The following is a 26,224-nucleotide window of genomic DNA, read 5'->3' as shown; positions in this document are numbered from 1 at the left end:
CAGAATGCGGTGGTGCTTGGACATAGTGTAGACGGCTGCAGCATGCACAGTGTGGGGCGACACCGGTGCAGCCAGGAAATGCATCACTGCCCATGGCAGCCAGTCACATGTCTGCGCAATTTCAGATTTGTTACATAAAGAATCCATTCTGCAGTTTAGGCTGTATATCTTTTTTTTTTTTAAGGGGTACTCTGTCGTAATTATTTCTTTATTTTTTCCAAATCAACTGTTTATAGAAACTTTATATAGATTTGTAATTTACGTCTATTTAAAAATCTCCAGTCTTCCAGTACTTATCAGCTGCTGTATATCCTACAGGAAGTGGTGTATTCTCTCCAGTCTGACACAGTGCTCTCTGCTGCCACCTCTGTCTATGTCAGGAACTGTCCAGAGCAGCAGCAAATTCCCCCCCAAAAAACCCTTTTAAAGAGGTTCTCCAGCTATTTTTTTAGCTCAACTCAACTAGTTTTAGAAACTTATATAGACTTGTAATTTACTTTGTGGAGCTACAGCTACAAACAGCACTACGAATGTGCATCCATAGCCATCTGCAATTGCATTGACCCATTCACAGGGCTGGCCAGCATTTTTTGCGGCACGGATCATGGGCCTGGTATGGGCTTATAACACTCATGGGTTTGTGAAGGGGGGGGGGGGCATACAAATAAAGAAGGCCATAGTAAAGATGAAATCCGATGCTGCACTTAGATTCAGATGGACCAGAGCAATCTTGAGATTCGCTCATCTTTAGTCTGTAGCCTGTCCGCAGATAGTGGACATTTGAATGCACCCTAAAAGCCATATTCTTTTTCTGTGGACAGATCCATATGGGGCTTGTTTTTTGCGAGACCAGTTGCACTTTTTCTTCCATGTATTGTGGTACAAGTGGGTAAAGGTAGACTGCCCGCTGCTAATACTGCCCATCTTACTGCCAGGGTAAGGAAATACAGCGAACACGTAGGAAAGACTATGTTCAGCCTGCAAATGTTCCAAGCAGATTCCAGTATGGATTCCATTCCCGAAATCCACATGAAATATAAATCCCACTGATTGACCAACATTATGGAAAAACAGGTCACCTCCATATGGAGTAGTCACACTTTTATTAGCCCCGCTGAATAGCGCCACGTGCATTAGACTTCAAAATCTGAAATGGATTTTTCCAGTGTGAACATCGCCTAAAGGGGCCGGACCCGTAACACAATCAGCTCTCTGTCTCTCTCTCTCTTTCGATCCCCTCCGCTTTAGTGAATGTTCTGTAAAATATACTCATTCAAGTGTAATAATTTCAATCTCGCTAACATAATCAGACTGATTTCCTAATTGAAAGCGCACGTTCGCGTTACCATGGAATTTACAACTCCAAATACACAATCAGGCTTCAGTCTTCCGTCGTGCCGTTATTTCAGGGAATAATGCACCTCATTATTACGCTTCATTGTGATAGCCTTTTGTTTGTCGGGCTTGTAATTCACTTTTATTGCATTTGTACAAATTAAATCATGTTTAATCATAGTTTTTGCGAGCAGCCATGTTGTGGCTGGTATGAAGAGGGGTGGTTGGCAAATGTGGAGAAAAATGATATAAAATTCATTCTTATTTATAAAGAGAGTGCCCAGATAGATAGTGAGAGTGCGTGACACAGGACATGGTGATTAGACAGTTATGTGAATGTCATGTGAACTTGAGCACAGATGTTAACAAATTTAAAGGGGTACTGTGGGCAAAGATTAAAAAAACATGGAGGGCAGGGGCTGGTGGGATCATAGTAATGAAGTTATACTTACCTGTTACGGTTCATCTACGGTGCTGCCACCCACTGTCAAGCACCTGTCTCCTATATTTCCTGGGTTCCTGCGTCGTCACGACACCATAGTCACTAGCCACGTAGCCAGTCAGTGACTGCAGAGGTGTCTCGCCACTGATTGGCTGAGCAGGCCCATGACATCACAGGATCAGGAGAGACAGGAGACCAGTGGGTGACTGTGAGCAGTGATGCTGTGGCTGTGGGGGAACTGGGACAAGTAAGTATAGATTCATTATTAAGATCTCCCCTCCCCTTCCCATCCTGTTTTTTTTTTACCTTTGCCAAGAGTACCTCTTTAAGATGTTATATTAAAGGGGACCCTTATAGTTAGAAGAGTCTTTCCAGTGACAAACTAATCTCAATGCACCCTACTCCTAGATCCACCAGCGATCAGTTCCATCAAAAGGTGTTCAGTTACCCTGCAGTGCCACCACAGGTGTTATGAGGTATTACACAGTTCACATTGGACATTCCGGGTCCATTCTTTGCTCTCATTAATAAATGAGGGTCCAAAAGAAAGGACCACTTCTCTATCAAATCAGATTTTGGCCAGGGTGAGGGCACTGCTGCACGGATTACATTGAGCCATCCGGGTCCTGTCATTTAGTTAGACTGACAGGGCAGAAGTTGCCGCCCCTCAGGTACCAGAAAATCTGCCGTCCGAGGGGGAATCTTTCTTCTGCCTTATGACAGAACCCCACTGAAAATGGAAGGACTGCCGCCATGCTTTGATGTTTCTTCTTTGTAGGAGACATGACTTGTAATCCTTGGTTTCTTCTTCTCTCGTCAGGTGACAGTGACCTTGTAAATAATATGTATGAGCCTGATCCGGATCTCCTTGGCGGTGACAGCGGAGAAGAGGAAACAGAGGACAGTATTATGTCACCCATTCCCGTCGGACCTCCTTCACCATTCCCAACCAGTGAAGACTTTACCCCAAAGGAGGGATCCCCCTATGAAGCCCCAGTCTACATTCCCGATGATATTCCAATCCCACCTGACTTTGAACTCAGAGAATCCTCCATACCAGGAGCTGGTCTCGGGATTTGGGCCAAGAAGAAGATTGAAATTGGGGAACGATTAGGACCTTATATCATGTCGCAGAAGACCACATTAAAAGAGAATAATCTAGGATGGGAAGTAAGTACACCATGCACTTAGTTAACCGCAGCTCTCGACTTCTCAATAATAACATACATGAAGTTGAATTTGTAAAGAGCGTAGCTCGGAGCGGGAGGATGAGCGTGGGCGACGGTGGATTCCGGTTATGTATTTCATGTCTTGTAATTATAGTGCAGCCTCTTAATGTGATAACTCAGATGTAAGCGCATCAGTGGTGCTTTACACATTTAACCCATTCATACAAATAAAGGAAAGACTTTTATGAAATATTTAATGAATCAGTGTCCATGAAACCCAGTAATAACTTCCAATGTCTATATGAGGATCTCTAACTCTAAAGGGGAGATTTATGAAGGCTGCGGCCAGGGCCTACACCAGGGAGAAGGCGCAGATTTACCCCTTCACCCACTCGTTCATCTGCCGTATCCCCCGCTTGCCTAATGGGCAGGCAGCGGGGAAGGGGCGTGGCAAGGCAGGGAGGAGGCAACGTAGGTGGCACAAATTCTAATGGTATCCTCGGATTTTACAATCTGGGAGGACTGGGGGGGGGATAAGAGAGCTTACACACTAGGAGGACTGGGGGGGACACAAGAGCTTACAGACTAGGAGGACTGGGAGGATACAAGAGCTTACACACTAGGAGGACTGGGGGGACACAAGAGCTTACAGACTAGGAGGACTGGGGGGATACGAGAGCTTACACACTAGGAGGAGTGGGGGGACACAAGAGCTTACACACTAGGAGGACTGGGGGGACACAAGAGCTTACACACTAGGAGGACTGGGGGGAATAAGAGAGTTTACACACTAGGAGGGCTGGGGGGACACAAGAGCTTACAGATAAGGAGGACGGGGGGATACAAGAGCTTACACACTAGGAGGACTGGGGGAAACACAAGAGCTTACAGACTAGGAGGACTGGGAGGATACAAGAGCTTACACACTAGGAGGACTGGGAGGATACAAGAGCTTACACACTAGGAGGACTGGGAGGATACAAGAGCTTACACACTAGGAGGACTGGGGGAAACACAAGAGCTTACAGACTAGGAGGACTGGGGGGATCCAAGAGCTTACACACTAGGAGGACTGGGGGGGATCCAAGAGCTTACACACTAGGAGGACAGAGGGGTGACACAAGAGCTGACAGACTAGGAGGACTGGGGGGGATACGAGAGCTTACAGACTAGGAGGAGGACTGGGGGACATAGGAGCTTACACACTAGGAGGGCTGGAAGGATACAAGAGCTTACAGATTAGGAGGACTTGGGGGGGGGACACAAGAGTTTACAAATAAGGAGGACTGGGGGGGACACAAGAGCTTACACACTAGGAGGACTGGGGGACATAGGAGCTTACAGACTAGGAAAACTGGGGGGACACAAGAGCTTACAGACTAGGAGGACTGGGGGGATACTAGAGCTTACACACTAGGAGGACTGGGGGGATACGAGAGTTTACACACTAGGAGGACTGGGGGGATACTAGAGCTTATACACTAGGAGGTGTGGGGGGGGACACAAGAGTTTACAGATAAGGAGGACGGGGGGAAACACAAGAGTTTACAGATAAGGAGGACGGGGGGATACAAGAGCTTACAGACTAGGAGGACTGGGGGGATAAGAGAGCTTACACACTAGGAGGACTGGGGAGACACAAGAGCTTACAGATAAGGAGGACGGGGGGGAAACAAGAGCTTACACACTAGGAGGACTGGGGGAAACAAGAGCTTACACACTAGGAGGACTGGGGGGATACGAGAGCTTACACACTAGGAGGACTGGGGGGATACGAGAGCTTACACACTAGGAGGACTGGGGGGATACGAGAGCTTAAACACTAGGAGGTGTGGGGGGGGATAGAAGAGTTTACAGATAAGGAGGACGGGGGGACACAAGAGCTTACACACTAGGAGGACTGGGGGGACACAAGAGCTTACAGACTAGGAGGACTGGGGGGGGGGGATACAAGAGCTTACACACTAGGAGGACTGGGGGGGGGATACAAGAGCTTACACACTAGGAGGACTGGGGGGATACAAGAGCTTACAGACTAGGAGGACTGGGGGATACGAGAGCTTACACACTGGGAGGACTGGGGGGACACAGGAGCTTAAAGACTAGGAGGAGGACTGGGGGGACACAAGAGCTTACACACTAGGAGGACTGGGGGGGGGGGAATACAAGAGCTTGCACACTAGGAGGACTGAAGGGGGGGAGACAAGAGGAGGGAAATGCTTTATTTGCAGATGGCCCAGCCATTGCGCAAAGGATCAGAAAGTGCCTATAAGTATTGGGTGAGTGAGACACCTGCCAGTCTCGCCCCTCAAACAGGTACAAAGTGCATGGAACTGTCGGAAATATAGAGTAGAAGGTGAGGGGACAGAAGAAGGGGTGACAAAATTTAGGGAATGTTATAAGCCTGAAGAGATGAGTCTATAGGTCATGCTTGAAGCTGTGAGTGTTGGGATGATGTCTCTGGGTAAAACGTCTAGAGAATTGGTGCAGCACGAGAGAAGTCCTGAAGGCCGGAGGGAGAGGTTCTGACTGTGGAAGATGTTAGTGTAAGATCATGTAAGATCATTAGCAGAATGATCTTAACTTTAACAAAATCTTTTTCTGATTGTCTCTTATCATGTGCTGATTTGTAAATATATAAATTATAGATTTTTGTTATGTGCTCTCGGGGTCCTGCACTGACTCGGCCGATGTATGAAGACTTAATATCAGGCAAGGCATCATGGGAAAAGTATACAAATTAGTTTTATCTTAACTCATCCCTTCAAGAACAATTAAGTCAGGTGTTAAACATCCATCATGCCTGACCCCTATGGTGGTCATATGGGAGACGGGAGGCCCCCATAAACCATTTACTGTGAGCTAAACCCCCTGGTGGGGGAAGGGGGGGGGGGGGGTCCACTTTAGTATAAGGTATATAGGGACCATTAATCATCTTTTTAACAAGAGCCCGAAACAGAATGGCAATAGTGTTCAGCGGAGAGGCCAAACTGTTCAGGTTCTGCAATGTTTCCAAACCCTCGGTATTTGACTCCCCGCAGCTGCAGAAGTAGGATGCATTCCCATGGCTTCCCTATGTTTTCCAGGCCTTTCCATGGCTGTATGCATGTTTTCTAGGACTCCCCATGACTGTATCCATGTTTTCCAGGTCTCCCCATGGCTGTATCCATGTTTTCCAGGCCTCCCCTACGAGTGTATCCATGTTTTCCAGGCCTCCCCATGGCTGTATCCATGTTTTCCAGGCCTCTCCTACGACTGTATCCATGTTTTCCAGGCCTCCCCATGACTGTATCCATGTTTTACAAGCCTCCCCATGGATGTATCCATGTTTTCCAGGCCTCCCCATGGCTGTAACCATGTTTTCCAGGCCTCCCCATGGCTGTATCCATGTTTTCCAGGCCTCCCCATGGCTGTAACCATGTTTTCCAGGCCTCCCCATGGCTGTATCCATGTTTTCCAGGCCTCCCCATGGCTGTAACCATGTTTTCCAGGCCTCCCCATGGCTGTATCCATGTTTTCCAGGCCTCCCCTATGACTGTATCCATGTTTTTCAGGCCTCCCTATGGCTGTATCCATGTTTTCCAGGCCTCCCTATGGCTGTATCCATGTTTTCCAGGCCTCCCCATGGCTGTATCCATGTTTTCCAGGCCTCCCCATGGCTGTATCCATGTTTTCCAGGCCTCCCTATGGCTGTATCCATGTTTTCCAGGCCTCCCTATGGCTGTATCCATGTTTTCCAGGCCTCCCCTATAACTGTATCCATGTTTTCCAGGCCTCCCTATGGCTGTATCCATGTTTTTCAGGCCTCCCCATGGATGTATCCATGTTTTCCAGGCCTCCCTATGGCTGTATCCATGTTTTCCAGGCCTCCCTATGGCTGTATCCATGTTTTCCAAGCCTCCCCATGGCTGTATCCATGTTTTCCAAGCCTCCCCATGGCTGTATCCATGTTTTCCAAGCCTCCCCATGGCTGTATCCATGTTTTCCAGGCCTCCCTATGGCCGCACCAAACTTGCAGAGTGTTCGAGTTCGAAGAATGTTGCGAACCCAAACAGATCGATCTCTCCTCTCAACACTAATAAGCTTTCCACAGTTATATGAATACGTTGTAAACCACATTGCAATAAATCCATCATCAATGATAACCGGCCCTCCTGGTCTAATTTTATCTCGGTTGTCTTCAATGTCTTGTACTCTTACATCAGTCTTGTCTCCCATCTATTTCTACTTCCAGGCATTCCTTTACTCCATATAAGACCGGCACAAATTCGGGAACTTTTTTTTTTCCATAGACAAGAATGTTCTCACATCTCCCCTGAGTCCACGGTCCTGAGTGTCCTCAATTCTCCATCGCTGCCTTATTCTATGTTAGTTTTCTTGTACACCTTGCCATGACACTTGCAGCTATAAAAGCTTTGATGGAGTTTTGCCTCTATAGTTGGTAATGTGGTAATGCGAGGACACCAAACGCGGTTCGTAGCCCAAGACGCCGCCATGGGGATCATCTGAGAAAACATACTGTTTACTAGCTGTGCCTGTTATACAATGTCGGAGTTCCTTCTATTCACTGTGACAATGGACAAATGCTGGAAGCCTTTTCTTCTCCCATAAGACTTGGCCTCCAATTAATATTGGCTACGGTTATATTTTTTCCATTGGCGAGAAGCCCAAGTCATCTGTCCGCTCCTCCATTAGGTTAGCTGGTTGTCATAAGTCTTCTGTGGGTTACTATTATACTGTACTATACTGTCTGACAGCATATTTTGTCATTTTTTTCTCATTATATCATGTATAGATGGGGGGGGGGGGTGTCTTTGAAACTTTATGGGTGAGCTTTATCAAAGTGATGTAAAGTAAAACTGTCTCAGTTGCCCCTAGCAACCAATCAGATTCCACCTTTCATTTTCCAAAGAATCTGTGCGGAATAAAAGGGGGAATCTAATTGGTTGCCAGGGGCTTCATCTATCCTGCAGTGGCGCTGTTGGGAAGTTAAACACTTTATGTCAGGTTACACACATGTTACTGTGGGTTACCCTGATAATTCCATTGTTGGTGGACAAGGTGTGTAATTCAGTAATACCCATAGTCTATCAATAATGAAGGAGATTGGCTTCTTGCCTTAAGGTGTCTTGGCCAGCAATGTGTCACCATGACTGATGAGATGGACCCACATCATCATGTATTAGACCACCAATCACCGTTTCCCCTTCCAGGACTCATTTTTGGCCTGGGTATCCTATCAGTCCATGAAATATGGTTATGTATGGCCGTTTTGGAGAATTACGGCCATGGTGGCCCACTACTCCTGGTGTCATCTAGCCATCACCGACCCTTTCCATCATTTGCCGGTCTTTTCTTTCCCATAAATAACTCAGAGATATGAACACCCCGTTCTGTAGCTTTAAGTGCAAAATATATTATTTATCTCTTCGGCAGTGACTTCTCCTACCGAAAATGTTACCTTCACCGCCACAGGTAATCTAAAATTTAAATGTCTCCCTGCATGATTGATGTCGCCATTTTAAAGGCCAAGTTCACACAAAACTGTTATTTGTAGAAAGGACCTGAGCAGTGTGCGCAAATTATTCTCTTTGATACAGCATCTCGGCTGAAAGATGCCTAGCCTCAGGGAAGGCTCCATCACCGCACCTAGCTCTCTACTGCTCCCTGTATTACAATACAAACCATTTATTTAAAAGCCATTAAAGTCATTTCATGGTTAGGTGATGTACTCGTCACACCTCGATAAAACCCCGCATTAATACTCATCTTTATACATCCTGTTTTCTTGTAGGAGAATTCTGACTTTATAGGGGAAAAAAATAGAACACTTGACAGCAGAATGTGAGGGAGCGAGGAACAAACGGAAAAAATATCTATCTATCTATCTATCTATTTATTATTTATCTATCTATCATCTATCTATCTTTCTATCTATCTATCATCTATCTATCTTTCTATCTATCTAATATCTATCTATCTAATATCTATCTATCTATCTATCTATCTATTATCTATCGCCTATCTATCTATCTATCTATCTATCTATCTATCTATCTATCTATCGCCTATCTATCTATCTATCTATCTATCTATCTATCTATCTATCTATCTCTCTTCTATCTATCTATTATCTATCGCCTATCTATCTATCTATCTATCTATCTATCTATCTATCTATCTATCTTCTATCTATCTATCTATCTATCTATCTATCTATCTCCTATCTATCTATCTATCTATCTATCTATCTATCTATCTCCTTTCTATCTCCTATCTATCTATCTATCTATCTATCTATCTATCTATCTATCTATCTCCTATCTATCTATCTATCTATCTATCTATCTATCTCCTATCTATCTATCTATCTATCTATCTATCTATCTATCACCTATCTATCTATCTATCTATCTATCTATCTATCTATCTATCTATCTATTATCTATCTATCTCCTATCTATCTCCTATCTATCTCCTATCTATCTATCTATCTATCTATCTCCTATCTATCTATCTATCTATCTATCTATCTCCTATCTATCTATCTATCTATCTATCTATCTCCTATCTATCATCTATCTATCTCCTATCTATCTATCTCCTATCTATCTATCTATCTATCTATCTATCTATCTATCTATCTATCTATCTATCTATCTATCCATCTATGATAGATTTTTCTTTTTTTTATAATGCACTGGACAAAACTCCTGATCCCCTACAGTTGTCATTACAATTGCCCCCCGATCCCAGCTTCTCATTGTGCTTCCTCTGACATGTTCCTGCAGGAACTGCTCACTTAGCCAATTGCTGTTTACAGAGGTGACCCACCTTAGCCACTGACTGGTTGATTAGGCATTTCCTGCAGGTATGATACATTAGAGAAGGCTGCAGGAATGAGAGGCGTCGGGTGATCAGGTCAGGTGAGTATACATCTTTCTTATTTACAAGTCCATTGGGAAAATAGTTCTAGCACTAGAATACCTCTTTAAAAAATGATTGTGTTCTACTCTTAATATTGACAGATCAGTCAAGTTTCTTTTGCCGGAAAACCCCTTTAATTCATTGTAGATATTTCAAAAGTCCATTCTCGGCACTCACCATATCATGCTTTAAAGTTATTTTATTGTAGAAAAGTCATCAAAATACATATGACGGGACGTTTCGGCTTTAAGCCTTCCTCAACTGCTTGATTCCGAAACGTCCCATCATATGTATTTTGATGACTTTTCTACAATAAAATAACGTTGAAGCATGATATGGTGAGTGCCGAGAATGGACTTTTGAAATGCTGTAAGGATTTTTTTTTGCTGCGAGCACCACCCTCGACACAAACATGCCGCCTAAAAAAAAACTGTTCTATTTCAGTAGATATAGCCTCTGACTGCCTTCAAATTATGAATAAATCAAATATAAATCTGCAATAATTTTTGGTGGGTATGATGGGTGGGATTGTTATGCATAAATTTCTCGTTGATTCTACTGAGTGGAGATTTGCTGGATTTGGTGTAATTCTCGTGCCCATCGCGGGACCAGCCTTCTGGTGGGAAATCAAGAGGGAAAATGTTATTGCTCAAGCTTTCCAAAAAGAACATATTTTGTGGTTCAGATATTTAAATAAGAAGGTGATTTATAGAAACCAGTCTCAAAACCATGTTTGCTATCACTATATAAGACTAATATATATCAGGTCAGGAGTAAGTCATCCCGTCATAAGGACTCTACGTCTTGACTGTAAAACCAATTGAAGAGCCTAAAAAAAATTGGTATCCAAAAGAAATTACCAAGTTGGCAAATACACGAACCCTCTCACCCACACACAGAGGTTGCCTACTGCCAAACCCCAGACCAATCTCTGCCAGTACGAATTTTGTTACCACTTTCAACACCTCTCACACAACTATGCATAAGATCCTACCAAACCACTGGTATATTTTATAGAATGATCCATTTTTATCCTAGTAGTTATCTCCACACCCGCCGCCACCTTCCGGAGACCCCTCCCAGAGCGCTCCTGGCATTAAGTAGGTTAAAACCACTCTCTACTAGTAATATATCTATTTCTAAAGAGAAAAAGGGGAAGCTCGAGAAGAACAAGAAAACGTTGTCATTGTTGTAACTCTGTGTATAACGTCAAAAGGGGAATTTACAATAAAGGATCGGCTCACCTGTCCATCACACGTTATTATTGAAACAATATGTGGGGAGAACTATTGAGATGTTACATTGTGGACTGATGGAATGTACATAGCCAGGGTTATCTAGTGTTTTATACCCGAATAGAAGTCAGTTCATGAAAAAAGAGAAGTCTCCTTGATTTACGAGCTGGACACACCAGATCTCCAAGACAATCACAAAATCGTGGTACTCCTCTTTTCCTTTATAGCTACTTCTCTTTCCCTTTTACTGCTTTGTTCTTTTCAGCTAACTTTATCCATTTCATGAACAATGCATGCTTTAAGTTTTATTCATCTCTTATGTTTGGAGTAGATCGATTATCTTCTTCCACTGTCCATCTGTTCATCCGTCCAGTATACTTTACCTTCCAGGTCTATTGTTCTCGGCCCACACTGGCATCTAGACTAACAATTTCTCCTTGGTATATTGGGCCAGAGATTACTCCATAGATTCTTACCTATGTTTTCCATTTTTAATTTACTCCCTTCTATCAAGTCATGATAAAGCAACTTTTCTCCAATCCAATAGATCCAACAATGTCCTTGTGGGGTACATAATTACTACTTATCCAACTATCATCACAGTCCTACAATTTTACTACTGATTAGAGTGACATCTGTAAATTGGTCCATCTAGGCTCTTATTGTATTGGAAAACAGTTCCATCCTTCAGCCTAATCCCTGATCCAACAAAAACCTTATTGGTAGTGTTGAGTGGAGTTCCCGAACTATTCGGGTTCAGCAACGTTCTTCGGATCCAAACACTTGGCATCTGACTCCCAGTGTCTGGAGAAATTAGAGAGTCCTAGGGAAGCCTATGGCTATATTCATGTTTTCCAGGACTCTCTAGGGCAGCATCAAACTTCTGCAAATGCCGGTGGTCAAATACGTAGAGTTTTGGTTCAGAGTTTGTCAACTCTGCTCAAGACTGCTAATTGCACAACACCGTTGCCATACCAGCCTCCATTTATTGAGAAATGCTCCATTTACCATTCTAGGTTTTTAATCTAAAAAAACAAACAAACAAAAAATTCTATCTACATTATACAATTCATCTTAACTTTGTGGTTCCTCTTGGCATCCTTATTTTTCGAGGCAATACTTGAAGGAAATAAATCTGTTATTTTATAGTTTTATACTTGCCTAGCCCCAGTCTTCCGCAGCTCCTGTTCGACTGTGTCTACTTCCCGATCTTCACTATTTTTCCTGCTCTCAAGACTTGGTGCTTGGGAGCAGGACATGCCATCTACAGCCAATCACTGGTCAAGATGGGACACGATTGCAGCCAATGATAAGCTGACCGGGCAGGCCCACACCCTCATAAGCAGAAAGAAGACAGAAGTTTGGGGAATCAGACAGGAGTTTCCGGGGACAAGGGTTAGGTATATATGTGGGTTATTCTTGTTTTTTTTTTAACTCAGGTAAGAATACCCCTTTAACTCACTGACAGTGTTAAACAGAGTTGCCGAACTGTTTGGACAACGTTTGGCATTTGGCTCTTGGCGTCTGGAGTAGGGCTGCATCCAACTTTTCCAGATGCCGGGAGTCAAATGCCAAATGTCCGGAGAACTTTGCCGAACCCGAACAGTTCCGCATCTCCACTCAACGATACTCACTGGCCCTTTAATTCACTGCTCCGATACGTTCTCCTTTGCTTAGAAGTAGAATTGAAACTCTTGTCTAAAGTAACCCTAAGAGATTATAGGAATAAATAAACAGGACTTATCTCGGGAACAGTCAGTCAAACCACTTCACTCCTCCGGGAATTACATATTGTTTGAAAATGCATTAGAAAGCGTCAATTCATTAACACTTCGTAAACCACAAAATCCGGAAAGCAAAGCGGGATTTGACCCCTTCTAAAAGCGCCAGAGCTTTTCGAGCCGCTCACAATAGAGAATAAACTGATATACAGGCACTTGAACCTTTTGATTTTTTTTTTTTTTTTTTGTGTCAGACACACAAAGGACAAAGTCCCATGTCTGGACTTGATCTGATAGATGTACTAATGAGTCATCCCAATAGGAAACAAATCACTTATGTGACGGCGTACGGCATAGGTGAGGGAGGACAAACACCACTCCGGCAATCGTTCCAGGCAGCAGGAATTCTCAAAGGTTTTATTAGTGACAAAGATCTTATTGTTAGGTCAGAAGATACAATATTTGAACAGTTATCATGCACATACTTATCACTCCAGCCTCACACATTGGGGCCTTTCTTCTTGCCTTTAATGACTTTTATTCAGTTTCCTTAATTGTATTGACCCTTTTGTACCACCTGTTAGAATATATTACTGCATAAAAACAACCTCATAACCACTTGATAACATTGCAATCTTCATGTTAGCAAAGGCAACAATACAAAAAAAAAAAAAATGGGCAAGAGACTGCCCCCCCCCCCCACACACACACACAGCCCCCCATCCTTCCCCACTCCAACTAATAGGGTTTCTTGATTTTTCTATTATTGTCAGCAGAACTATTTTCCAATTTCCAATTTAAGTGAAGACATTTTCAAAGTTTTTTGAAGCAGACGAGGGAAACCTCCCGATTCACTGTGAATTAGTCGTCATTCAATTGGTGTTCAGTGCTTGATGTATATTCACATAAAGTGTGCAACGCCTGTACCAGTGAGTATAAGCACCAGTGCCTAAATTAACACTACTTGATGTACAGAAGCAGGGACCCCTATCAAAGACAGGAGTCCCTGCTTCTTGTTTACTCATACTTACAATGTATGCCTACCTACTAGGGCCCGCTTTTATTTAAAAGGTACTCACTCTCCCCCTCTCTGGTTTGTCAGATGTGCTGGACTAGAAATTTCCATAGCAATCACATGTTTATTGGCTTAGGGCACCACAGAAATATGTTAATACAGGGACTCCTGTCAAATGAAAGGAGTGTCTGCTCTGTACAGAGATAGACAAAGTATGTGCTGAGCAGCCAGCCCAGTTCATTTGAGTAAGCAGCAGGGAATACATAGGTACATATACATATGACAACATACAATTTTTATACTTTTTTGTAATGCTTTTCAGCAAAATGTTGTGTTTCAGCCTAGAAAGGTCTTGTACATGATAACTCATGCCTATTCCTATTTTATCTCATTGCTCGGTGGGGTAGGGAAGTCCGGTCTGGACATGCTTAGGGCAGTAGTCACCTCTTTTTTTCGGTCCGGACTAAGAATACACAGGAGATAGAAAGTGAAGCATTACGGAACTACATGCTTGGAGCGCTATGCAAAGTGCTGTGAACGTTCTACAGGAAAAACCATCCTCTGATTATATAATGTTTCTAAAAGGTTAAATGAAACTGGCCATACACATTACATATGAATGAGCCAAGTTTGCTGATTATCTGAATGGCTATTGGGACCCTCTGACCAGACATGGTAGGGTCAGGAGGTGGAGATCACCTATTTCATGTATGACTGGCTTAGAGCGCTTTCTACACCAACAACCCACAAATAGTGTTAAGCGAACTTGCCAAAAGTTTGGGTTCGGCTGGACCCAAACATTTGACATTTGACTTTGGCTGGAAAAGTTGGATGCAGCCCTAGGAAGTCATGAAAAACATGGATACAGCCATAGGCCATAGGCTTTATGTATGTTTTCCTGACAACCCTAGGGCAACATCTAACTTTTCCGGGCAGCAGAAGTCAAATGCTAAGTGTTTGGGTCCAGCTAAACCAACATTCGGCAAGTTCAATCATCTCTATCCACAAACAATACTTATACCCTGCCCAGAGAAGCACCTCATAGGAGATCTTGAGAAGAGAAGAGTCTCCCATCTTGAGAGAGTCCTCTGTTAAAATGGAGCAGTGGTCATGTGTGCTCACAGGTGCTCCATTCACTGCCTATGGTACTGCCAAAGATAACATTGGACGGAATAACGGATAACAACGGAAACATTGGAACAGTTTTTTTCTCTTGTTGGTGGGACAACCCCTTTAAGCCCTCAAAAATAAGAGATATAAAACAATATAAAATGTACCTTCTACCCCAAAATACTGTATAATAATGGAGTCACATCTAGTGAAACATTCCCACGCCGTTATCAAGAACATTGATGGACCTTCTAACAACCTTGGGTCGGCGTTTCTCTTATCCTGGTACAAGCCTATGTTTACCTTTTTATTTTTAAGTAATGTTCCATATCTCTATTACTCACTGAATCTGAAGCCTGGTACGGTCTGTTTCTATTATTTGAGATACTGTTGACTTTGTGATATTATTTATTTTTGGTCTACGTGAGAATACTTTCCTCATGGCGCTCCTCTTGTTTCTCTGCCATTCTTTTGTTCACTGATCGCGACCTGACAGCCAACTTTTATACCAGTAGTTAAAACTATTTGCCCTCACACTAACGTCCTCAAACAGTCCCGGACCCACCCAACCACTATCTGTCCTGACCTTGTATTCACATCTCACACAGATAAATTGCTGGCTTTGTGGGCCATCTTTTTATCAGGAGGCTCTATCTGTCTATCAGGAAATTCTTCTGAATCTGGCAGATTATAAAAACACCATTTAATTAATTTCTATCTTTACACAAGGATGAATTGTTCGGGGTCTGTATCCAAGAGAGCGGCTGAATATAGACCCTCACTGCTGCCGTCGCCAGAGTTTTTTTGGAAAACAACTTCTTTTCTGTAGAACGGTGACATGGAAGATCTGTTGAGTTACTAAGCTGTGGTTATTTATGGAGTTTACGAGTACCAGGAACGAACTGGAATTTCCCTAAGATTACAGATGAACTCTGCCGGGAATGGTTATACTTGGAAATGGGCGAACCTAGTGCCAACCCAAGCGGGCAGCATTTGATTATCGATGGCTAAAGAAGTTGGATGCAACCCTAGACCATAGGCTGTATCCATGTTTTCCAGGACTCCCTAGGACCGCATCCAAGTTTCTCAGTCACCGGTAATCAAATGTCGTACATTCTGGTTTGGACAAACTCGGGCGTGCGCGACTTTCGCTCATCTTTAGTCACTGGTGCAATGGCGTAATAAGGTTTTGTAAACCATAGCAGCTGCTGTGCGAATCAGAGCACCTGATCCATTGATCCAACCAGTCATTTGACCCAATACAATGGATTATAGTTCACCAGTTAAGACAGAGACATATATGAGCCCATTGCATCTCAATGGAGGAAGGTTCTAGAGTAAGTTTAGTTGATTAGTTGATTCCATTCAACTCTCTAAAGGTTCCAATATACACTGGAGAAAGCTCAGCTTAAAGGGGTTATCAATTCTACAAGACATGGCCACTTTCCTCCAGATATAGCACCGCCCATGTCTCCAGTTCAGATATAGTTTGCAATTAGGCTCCATTCACTTCAATGGACCTGAGTTACAAAACCTGCACCCAAACTGGAGACAAGAGCTGTCTCTGGAAGAAAGTGGCCATGTTTTTGTAGCGCTAGAAAATCCCTTTAACATGCTGATTTTGGAAGAGCTAGAAGAGTGTCTAGTATTTTATGGGGGCTTCACAACTCTTCCCCCAACAAATGATGTCGAAGAAGAGAAGGATTATAAATTTCATAGCCTGAGTCTTTTGTTTTCAATGGAGAATTGAAAGTATAATACACATGTATTGATTGCACCACCTGATGCAAAGAGGGGGCAGTACGTATATGTTGTGGCATGACGTTCATGTGGTTGGTTATATCTGTACCTCCCTGTCTTCTTCTGTATATGATGTACACGGAAATAGCACTGCCTTCCTTGTCTCCCTTTAAAAACTGGGTTCACATTTTTTTCCATCCATTTTATGCAAAAAACAGATGTAAAACAGATTAAATAAAACCCTGATGCATTTGTGTGCATCCTTTTTAATCCGTTTTTTGATTGACATCCATGATAAAAATTAAAAAAAGATAAAAAAAAAAAAACTGATCAAAATGCAGCACGGATATGGGGTCCACCTTGGTCAAAAAAAAAAAAAAAAAGGATGCTTTTTGGTCCGTTTTTTTTTTGCATCAGTTTTTTCATCTGTTTCTTCATCCTTTTTTGCATAAAATGAATGAAAAAAACGCAAATTGCAAAAACGCAGTGTGAACCCAGCCTTATGGCCCTATTCCACGGGTCGTTTAGAGGAGCAATATCGTTCGTATTCGGCCGATATCGGCCGCTACGAACGATATTCTTCCCGTGGAATAGAGTGCAACGATCAGCCGACATCATTCATGTCGGCTGATCGTTGCAGTCGCTTGTTTTTCAACATGTTGAAAAACAAGCGACTGATATAGCAGCGATCTGCTGCCGTTGAATAGGAGCATCGGCAGCAGGCGCTGCTGTATCCTATGGGCTGCCCGGACGATCAGCGATCCTCCGAGCAGCCCCCCCGCAGCTCCCCGCCGCCCCTCCCGCACTCACCCGCTCGCTGCCGCCGCGTTGAATAGCGGCGGCAGCGAGCGGGGAACAAGGAGCAAACGAGCGCTCGTTTGCTCCTCCAAACGACTCGTGGAATAGGGCCATTAGGCACAGACAGTACTGGCTCCGTATTCTCTGGCAAAACCAGTTTATTTTCCCCACAGCACCACCTCAGGTCAGAAGAAGTATTACACGCTTTTTACATCAATGGGCTGTCCGTGTACTGTGTGCCTGTATTGAGTCCTCCAGCGAGAGACGCTCTTTGTGGCCACTCTCTTTTCTGAACAGCAGAATTGGCTGATAGAGTAATTGCCTAATAGAGTATCTAGAAACATGTGTATACTAGAGATGCCCTGTATAACAGCTGGTTGTCCACATAACAGTATAAATAAAGCAGATCCTCGCTTATACTTTATTTTTTTGTGATCAAATGTTCAGACCCTTGAAACGTGACACAAATAAACTCTGCGCTCCGTCTCATCGATGATTCACAATAATTAGCAGTAAAATATAGGGCAGGTTCCCCTCCTAAGTCCCAGAGAGGAAATGATTAGGCGGTAGTCATTGGTTCCTTGTTACTCAGTAAATGAAATTCTGTGAAATAGCTTGGGGTGTATTATTCTTTAAGGAAAGATGCATCCTCTCAAAAAAAAAAAAAAAAAAAAGCTCCTTTATTTTGTGAGATGTGATTGAATTTATGCATGCTCTACAGAGTCTATTACTCCCCTGCCTGCTGACACAGAACACACAGAGTCAAAGGGTCTGGTATAAATCACACCACATTTTCAGTTTATTGCCCCCGTGGAGGAAAGAGCTGAGGGAAAAAACACAATGATTTTGATCATTTGTTGAGTAAAAAATGACATTTATCATAGCGCTGTTTATTTTGCTAATTAAAAGATGGTGGCGGGTGACAAGCGTCCGAAAAATACTGCTGCCGAACGCAAGGCATTTATATATCCTCTCCGACAGAGCCAAGTAGGACTGTATTAGTGCTCCTATCATTACTAGTAACACTAGCCGTGTTGGTAATATTATTGGTATTATTGTTATTGTCATCATCATTGTGATTATTATTATTATTATCATCATTATTTTTATTACTATAAATCTATTACTTAAAGTGAATTTACGCCTTTTATCATGGTGTAAGTGTTAGGTCTTACATTTCTAATTTCTTAACTTAAAGAGGTTTTCCAGGCAAAATTAACCACAGGATAGGGGGCAAGTAAGAGATTGTGGATGGTCCGAGCTCTGTACCCCTGCCGATCTCCGTATCTGTGTTATTAATACAGCAAAGGGTACGGCACATGACCTGCGGCTCTATTTATTCCTATAGAGGTGCTGGAAAGAGCCGAGTAAGCCGGAAGAGCGTTGTACTCTGCTCTCTCTGGTGGTTCCATAGGAATGAATAGAGACGCCAGAGAGAGCCGAGTAAGACGGAAGAGCACTGTACTCGTCTATCTCCGGCACCTCCATGGGAATGAATAGAGCCGTGTGCGGGTCACATGCCGTACCCACGGCTTTATTCATAACACAGAAGCCAGGGCAGATACGGAGATCACCAGGGGAATTGCAGATCGGACCTCCTGCAATCTCTTACTTGTCCCCTATCCTGTGGATAGGGGACAAGTTATTTTTCATTCAATACCTCTTTAACTTTATAGTACTCCCCACTTTTCTGACACAGAGATCTAAAGTCCCTGCTAAGATTTAATTAATTGAGAATTTAGAATCCTACCGCGTACTATATTATAATTGAGTTCAATGTATCAGCAGTTTTTAGTATGCTCCAAAGCTCCCCCTAGTGGTGAGAACAGGCAGACAAAATGTTATCATTTATAGGGAATCTGCCAGCTGCATACAAGGTACAGAGTTGTGTATCACAGAAGATAGGGAATAGGGAGATATCAAACATGTTGCCTTTTTTTATTGTGACATGTTAGTAAAGTTTTATTGTCACCGTTTTCTAATTTAGCAGACCACTATGGAAGTTGGCCAGTTGGTCAGACTTGGTTGTAGGCAGCATTTTTAATTGTTCTTCTGGGGAATTTAATTGTATATACTCCATGTATTCTACAGTGTATTTCTTGCACGTCTGACCTAATGGTTCCTTTGTTTTGTATATTATATATTTAACGTTTGCAATATCTCGAATATGTGGTCCTCTACTTTGATCTTTTAGGCCTTGTATAGAGTCCTTTCTGACTCTAGAGACCTAGAGTGGGGAAGACCTGCTCATCCCATTACTAGCTGCATTGGTGTCCCACCTTAGTCTGGGATTGGCTGGGTGGGCACTTCCTGAGAAATTCAGGGTGGTGGGGGTAGGCACTGTCGGACAACCCCAATCGGTGCATAAACTGGTTTCAGTCTTCTACCCAAGTCATGAAAGACAACCGAAAATTTAGTATTTCCTTCCACTGGATGTATCAATTTAGATATATATTATAAAATAATGACAATTAGATATTGGGTGGACTCCTTGTAATACTCGAGAATATCTAGGATTGGAAGGGTTAGCCATTGGCAGCACTTATAGGAAATATGTGAGTATAAGAGCGAAGAGAAATGACTAAATATATTACAGCAAAATCTTAATATTATTTCCGTAAGCGGGAATAAGTCAGGAGTAATGGAGATGAGTGCTGAACCTTTAAATAGATCGCCCTTACTCACCAGCACAGAGGGGAAATAAATATTTTTCTTTTCGTATTCTGAGAGTCATCAGTGCATACCGGGTTCTTTTTAGAAGTCTTTTATCATCTTCCACCATAGGAGGAACAACTGCTCACAAGTAACCACAGATGGGGAAAAAATAACATTTTGACTGATAAAAATAAATCCCTTCAACACTTGACTCTCGGGACACAAAATAGAAACCTACTCGATTCTTACACCTGAAGTCGGGACAAGATCAAGATGAAGAAGGGAAGAGGGAAAAAAGAATGTGAAAAAAAAAATGTAAATGTTAAAAATTCATTTACTTTTGGAGATGATCAGGTTTTGGTGAACTTTTGGTAGACTCCAGTTTTGACCCTTTAAGAAAAAATATTCACAAATCCATTTCCTGTTTAATTGGTAAATTCTATTTCCTGAGGAAAAACAGGAATCAAATTTTTACCTGTTCTTCATTTATACAGTTCTATAGCCAGTGAACCGAGCATTACCCGGGTTAGAGCTGTAGGACCTTGCACTTTTTGGGATCCGAGATGAATAATGAATGGGATTGGGACGGCCACTAATATTGAGATCACTACATGGCTTGAGAGAATATTTTTAGTTTCCTATAACGTTTCACAGTTAGCATTACATTTGCCTTATGGTCATGTTCACATGGCGTAAGACACGAGCTGTTCTGGTGTCAGAGAAGAGCATCTCGGCCGGTGTCAGAGAAGATCATCCGGTACTGCAGATGATACTGCTGCTGAATTTGGATGCGGGCGCATCAGTGCCGCACGCTCCATTGTGTGAAATGATAGTTTTTTGCAGCACTGCTAGCAATCCCGGCCGGTGTATACTATGTGCATACACTCCGCCCAGGATTCCATAGAGGGCAGAACTACGTAAGTGCCGTAGTAATCACAGCCGTTGTTGCAAATGATTACAAAACTTACGTAGTGTGAACATAGCCTATATCTGGATTTTTTCCATTACTTCATTGGTTTCGAGTCTCAGATGTATAGGGAGAGGTCGTGAGGATTTTGTGAAACGATCACGATGATGGACGTGATGCACAGCTTCCTCCTTCTTAACTACCCTATGCTATGTGAAGTAGGATTCTACAACTGGTTTTGTATTCACAATTGATGTCTTTGTGGCTATGTGATGGTCGACATGACGCTCCAGGCTTAGGGAATCGCTATCATCTTTCTGGTGTGGCTAATTCCATCCAGGAGAGAGGAAAAAATGATAGTTAAATCAGATACTGTAGCTTGTGTCAAAATCTCTGCTTAACCTCAGCTTTTATAGATGTGTGGAGCCATTCGTGTGTGGGAACAAGTGGCAACTTTTTGGAATTGGTGGAATGTCTCTTTTTTAAATGAAGGTGATTTTTCTATATTGCGTAAAAAACACAAGACACCATGAGTCAATAATACATTTGAATAATGTGTGACATGAAGTAGGGATAATATGGGCAGGACCTGTAGATGAGTAAATGTAGTCATCTCTCCCAGGGCTTCCATACTTCCATCTTGCCATAAATGTATGCAGTCAGAATGTGGAGTGTCCTCTGGTGGTGGGATATCTCTTAGAGTACAGAAGAATCAAGCAGTTGAAATTCAACATACCCGATCCTTCCCTGACCAGACATCATCTTTCGGGGAACATTCAAGATGTCACAATATACATTAGGCAGTCGTCCAGTCCTGACAAAATTTTGATGTGGATTTGACCTGGATTTGCCTCCTTGGATTTTCCAGTGACTTCTGAAAAGGTGATGGGTGTAAAATCCACAAATCCACAAAACAATCACAAACTTAGGTGCAGATTCGCAACAATATATAAAATAATAGGACAAAATGGATAAAATTCAACCAATATATCCTCCCACTGGGGGTAGTTGGGCTGACACCATAGTCATATGATACTTAGTGTACCCTTCCTCTAGCTGTTCTATCTTTTTATCTCTGCTGATACAGTTGCTATTTTGTTTGTAGGTTTCAGTTTTGTTTTATGGTGCAGACCTCCAGATCTTTTATTGTCTTCACATAACTATACACTAAGATTCTTAGAATCAGACTGCCTGAACAACCACTAAGGGGAGCCGAAGAGCTTACTGCATACTATTTCATTATTAACTCTATTGTTGATGTACAGTATATCCCTTTTGGTGCAATGGAAGGCTCGTGTGTAACTCTCCTCATGTCTGTGAGAGTCAAGCAGAACGGGACGTTGGTTGTGCTTGGTTATGATGCAGGTCATATACATAAGATGGCTGTGTGCTGTCTCTTCTGATCCTTCCATACACATGAAAGCCTGTCTCAGTCATCCGTCCTTAATTATTTTGTGCAATAGCTCATGCTGAAGGACAACCTTCAGCCGACATGCGCAATGTCGGCAGATCTTTCTTTTTTAGCATGTTAAATTAAAACGACAATGATAGCGGTGGACTGCTGGCCGTCGCTCTGTGTAATAGGAGCAGACCGCCGCTATCTCCGCCAATCTAAAGACCATCTGGGCAGCCCCTCCCACTCCTCCCCGCACGCTGTTGGCGAGTGTAATAGCGCAGACAGGGCGTAGGGAACGAGGAGCAAGCAAGTGCTGATCTAACAGGTCGGCACTCACTTACTCTTTAATATCGGGCCGTGTAATTGGGCCCTAATGCGACAGACTATGAATCCTACAGATGTAGATTAGTGCTACTTCTAGTTCCTTCACCAGTTCTTACTGTTTGGCGTGACTGCTTCTTCAGGATCTCACTTATAAATAAACAAATTTTGGAATGGGTTATAGACACCTGGCGGAGAGGCGGCCGGCTAGTTCCATCAAGTTCTCGTCAGATGAGGAGGTTCTTTAATGTGTTTGCATTGATTCCAGGCATGCACTCTGAAAGAGGACGAGTAAATAAAGGCAAGGCCTCCGCTATGTGCAGGAGTAAAGGCTGCCGCAGCACGCTCTGCTCATACCCACCACGGCCAGGGCGGAAGAACGGACACTTGTTTACTATCTGACACCACAGACAAACGTCCACACGGATGTGAGGGCCGGAATAAACTAGCAGCTTATTCACCATGGGATCAGCCGGTTATGTTATAAATAGAAAGAGGTTTACTACATTTATTCAAATTGTATTTATTTATATTTTGCTAATATAGCACCAACATATTCCGCAGCGCTGTACACATAATAACTCGCATCAGTCCATGTCCCTGGAGGGGCTTACAGTCTAACATCTGACACAAGGGTCAATTCCATAGGAAGTTAATATTAGTATGTTCTTAGGGTGTGGGAGGAAACTGGATCAACCATAGGAAGTAATGGAAAGAACACATGAACTTCATGCAGATCTGACCTGCTGCTCCCATTGTGCTTTCCATATCCATTACATATTGCACAGACTAGGGAAGCATTGCATTTTTACACTAGTGCTGTAACCACAATGAGGAATAATAAGCCGCTGCCAGACACCTTGTTAGCAGCTTATTTCCTGTAAAAACAAAAGGATTCAGATTTTAAAGTTTTACTGAATTACTGAATAGACCCATATTCTTTTTTTTCTATTCTGTTGTTGTTTTTTTTGTTTTTTTTTGGATTTAAATGGGTATACTCATGTTCTTAAAAGTATCTAAAACATTAGGTAATTAAAAGGTAAGAAAGTTTGCATTTGGTTCTTATTACCTTTTTAGCTCTTGCTCCCTGCTAGGTCCTATGATGTGTCTGGGTTCCCGACCTCCTTTCTGTGTTGTTAGTAATCGCCGAGCTGATGGTTCACTCCCTGGTCTGATCTGGGAGCTCACTTTAGTGTGTGTACAGGTTCCCATGCTGGCTACCTTATCTGTAGTAATCCATCACACTGACAGCTTCCAGCCACAAGGAGCTGTCAGGAGTTGGTGTAGCGGAGCCAAGCACAGAACAGCAAAGCACAGGCCAGCAGCCATGACACCAGCCCTAGAGCTGCTGGTATTAAAAAGGACCAATCACAGTGAAGGAGCCTGCCCACTAAGTGTAGCAATCTTCAAGCAAGGTGCAAGACAAAAAGAGCAGATAGAAATAACTCTTTAATTTTTACCACCTTATTATGGTGGCTGGCATGTTACCTGAGGCATTTTTACAGCATTTCTAGATATGCCAGTGGACACAGGTAACAGTAGACAAAAGCTGTCTCATTGGAAGTAATGGGAATGGTATCATGGCATGCTCTGTAACCTGTCCAGGGGAAGGCTGAGTAGTGAGCTTCATTTATTATATTATTTCTATACTGCTGTCACCTATCACAGTACTTCTTACTGTAATGATAAGGAGGACACTACTGGAACGTGATCTCTACAGTCTTAGTTATAGCCTAGTAGCCAGAATAAGAACTGCAGGATTTTAAGATTATTTTAAAATATAGATAGTAAAAAGGGAAAATTAGGGGGAAAAAAATCACAAAAAAACCCTATACATATAGAACCTAATTTAAACCATATGGAATGTTCTGATCATGTGTTGGGGACAGGTGGACACATGACTGGTGGGTTTGGGTTGGCGCAGGCATAGAATAGTGATTACTATGTGTGTAAACTTTACTTAAGCCCCAGACCACCACTATGTTTATTATGGATGCTTATGTATATTATGTATATTTGCTTCGCTTTGGACAAGTAAATCTGGACCCTGACGGAGCAGAACTTTGTTTTCCGTGATGCTTTTTTTCCCCATGTCCATTCCTCCTTTCCTATAGCAACAGATGGAATCTGCTGCTTAATGGCCTGTGTTATTGTGCCATCCTTACTGAACGACCCGCTGCAAAAATCCATATCCCTTTGTTTCTGTTTTAGATATTAGTGGAGCCTGCTGTACATTACCTCTGTAGTGCGTTCACCAGCAGAGCTGGGATCTCTACCATTTAGACCCAGGCCATTGTCTATCACAGCAGCAGTCAAGATAAACCTTCACCCAGAACAAAGTTGGAGTGACCTTTTACAAGCTGAATCTGCTTTGCTCTCCTCCAGACTAATTTATCAGCCTTCGCTTCGGCACAGGCTCTCAGCAGTGGCCTGAAAGGACATTCTAGAGAGCATGAATGAACAGGAGGATTAAGATGCTTGGCTAGTCATTCTCTTTCAAACGACACCTTCTGGATTCGCTAAGCTGTAAGCTGTAAATGACCGTAAGTGGTGAGATGCTCTTAAACTTGAAAACTCGCTGAAGAGAAGTGAATTGGAAAAGCGGTTAAGCCGTTTCCCTAGAAAACAGTCGGCGACCAACCTGATAATGATGGCGGATGTCTTCCTTTCTGGTCTGCAAGCCTTGGAAGCTGTTCTATTGTGTAGGAAAGTTAAAGTACCGGTTGCCTTTACTTTCTTCAACTATCTTAGTCTGGTAAATTAGTTGAAGCTCAATTCTACTTTGGAATATAATAAAAGGTCTATGTGTGTAGATCAGGGTGAAGAAAAAAAATGGATAAGTCACGCTGGATGTAGCTGACATATTTCTTCTAAGATCAAAACTCAAGATATCAATTACGATGTTGGTTTCTGCCCAAAGGCCCCATATACATAAGTGGGACTTTGTCCAAATCAGACAGTCCCCAAACACTTTACTGAAAAGTCGTCTAAACCTGATTGTCCCTTATACTTTACCAAAAAAAGTCCAAACCCTACAACCCCATACACATTACTGAAAAGTCGTCCAAACCCTACGACCCCATACACCTTACTGAAAAGTCGTCCAAACCCTACGACCCCATACACATTACTGAAAAGTCATCCAAACCCTATGACCCCATACACATTACTGAAAAGTCATCCAAACCCTACGACCCCATACACATTACTGAAAAGTCATCCAAACCCTATGACCCCATACACATTAGTGAAAAGTCATCCAAACCCTACGACCCCATACACATTCGTAAAAAGTTCTCTAAACATAGCAGTTCCCATACACATAGGTGAAAAGCCGTCAAAACCCAGCATGCCCATACAAATTGGTGAAGAGTTGTGTAAACCTTACAGCACCCATACACATTAGCAAAACGTTATCCATATCCAAGATTTTTGATGGGACCAGTTGACAAG

The 26,224-nt window shown here is 42.7% G+C and overlaps 1 protein-coding gene across 9 annotated transcripts in view; it reads left to right on the top strand.

Moving 5' to 3' along the window:
* PRDM16 (PR/SET domain 16) overlaps window positions 1-26,224 on the top strand; it is a 557,902-nt gene that overhangs the window by 227,638 nt on the left and 304,040 nt on the right. For 8 of the 9 annotated variants that reach the window (XM_069948448.1, XM_069948444.1, XM_069948442.1 and 5 more), the window contains one exon: window positions 2,598-2,947. The exons of the other annotated variant lie outside the window; for it this stretch is intronic. In XM_069948448.1, coding sequence (XP_069804549.1) covers window positions 2,598-2,947 — 350 coding nt within the window. The remainder of the gene's footprint in view (window positions 1-2,597; window positions 2,948-26,224) is intronic. 9 annotated transcript variants of the gene reach the window in all.

Source organism: Dendropsophus ebraccatus, chromosome 12 (assembly GCF_027789765.1).
Source record: "Dendropsophus ebraccatus isolate aDenEbr1 chromosome 12, aDenEbr1.pat, whole genome shotgun sequence".
NCBI classification, from domain to species: Eukaryota; Metazoa; Chordata; class Amphibia; order Anura; family Hylidae; genus Dendropsophus; species Dendropsophus ebraccatus.
The sequence above is the reverse complement of the archived record's forward strand: the minus strand, read 5'-3'. Positions and strand labels throughout refer to the sequence as shown.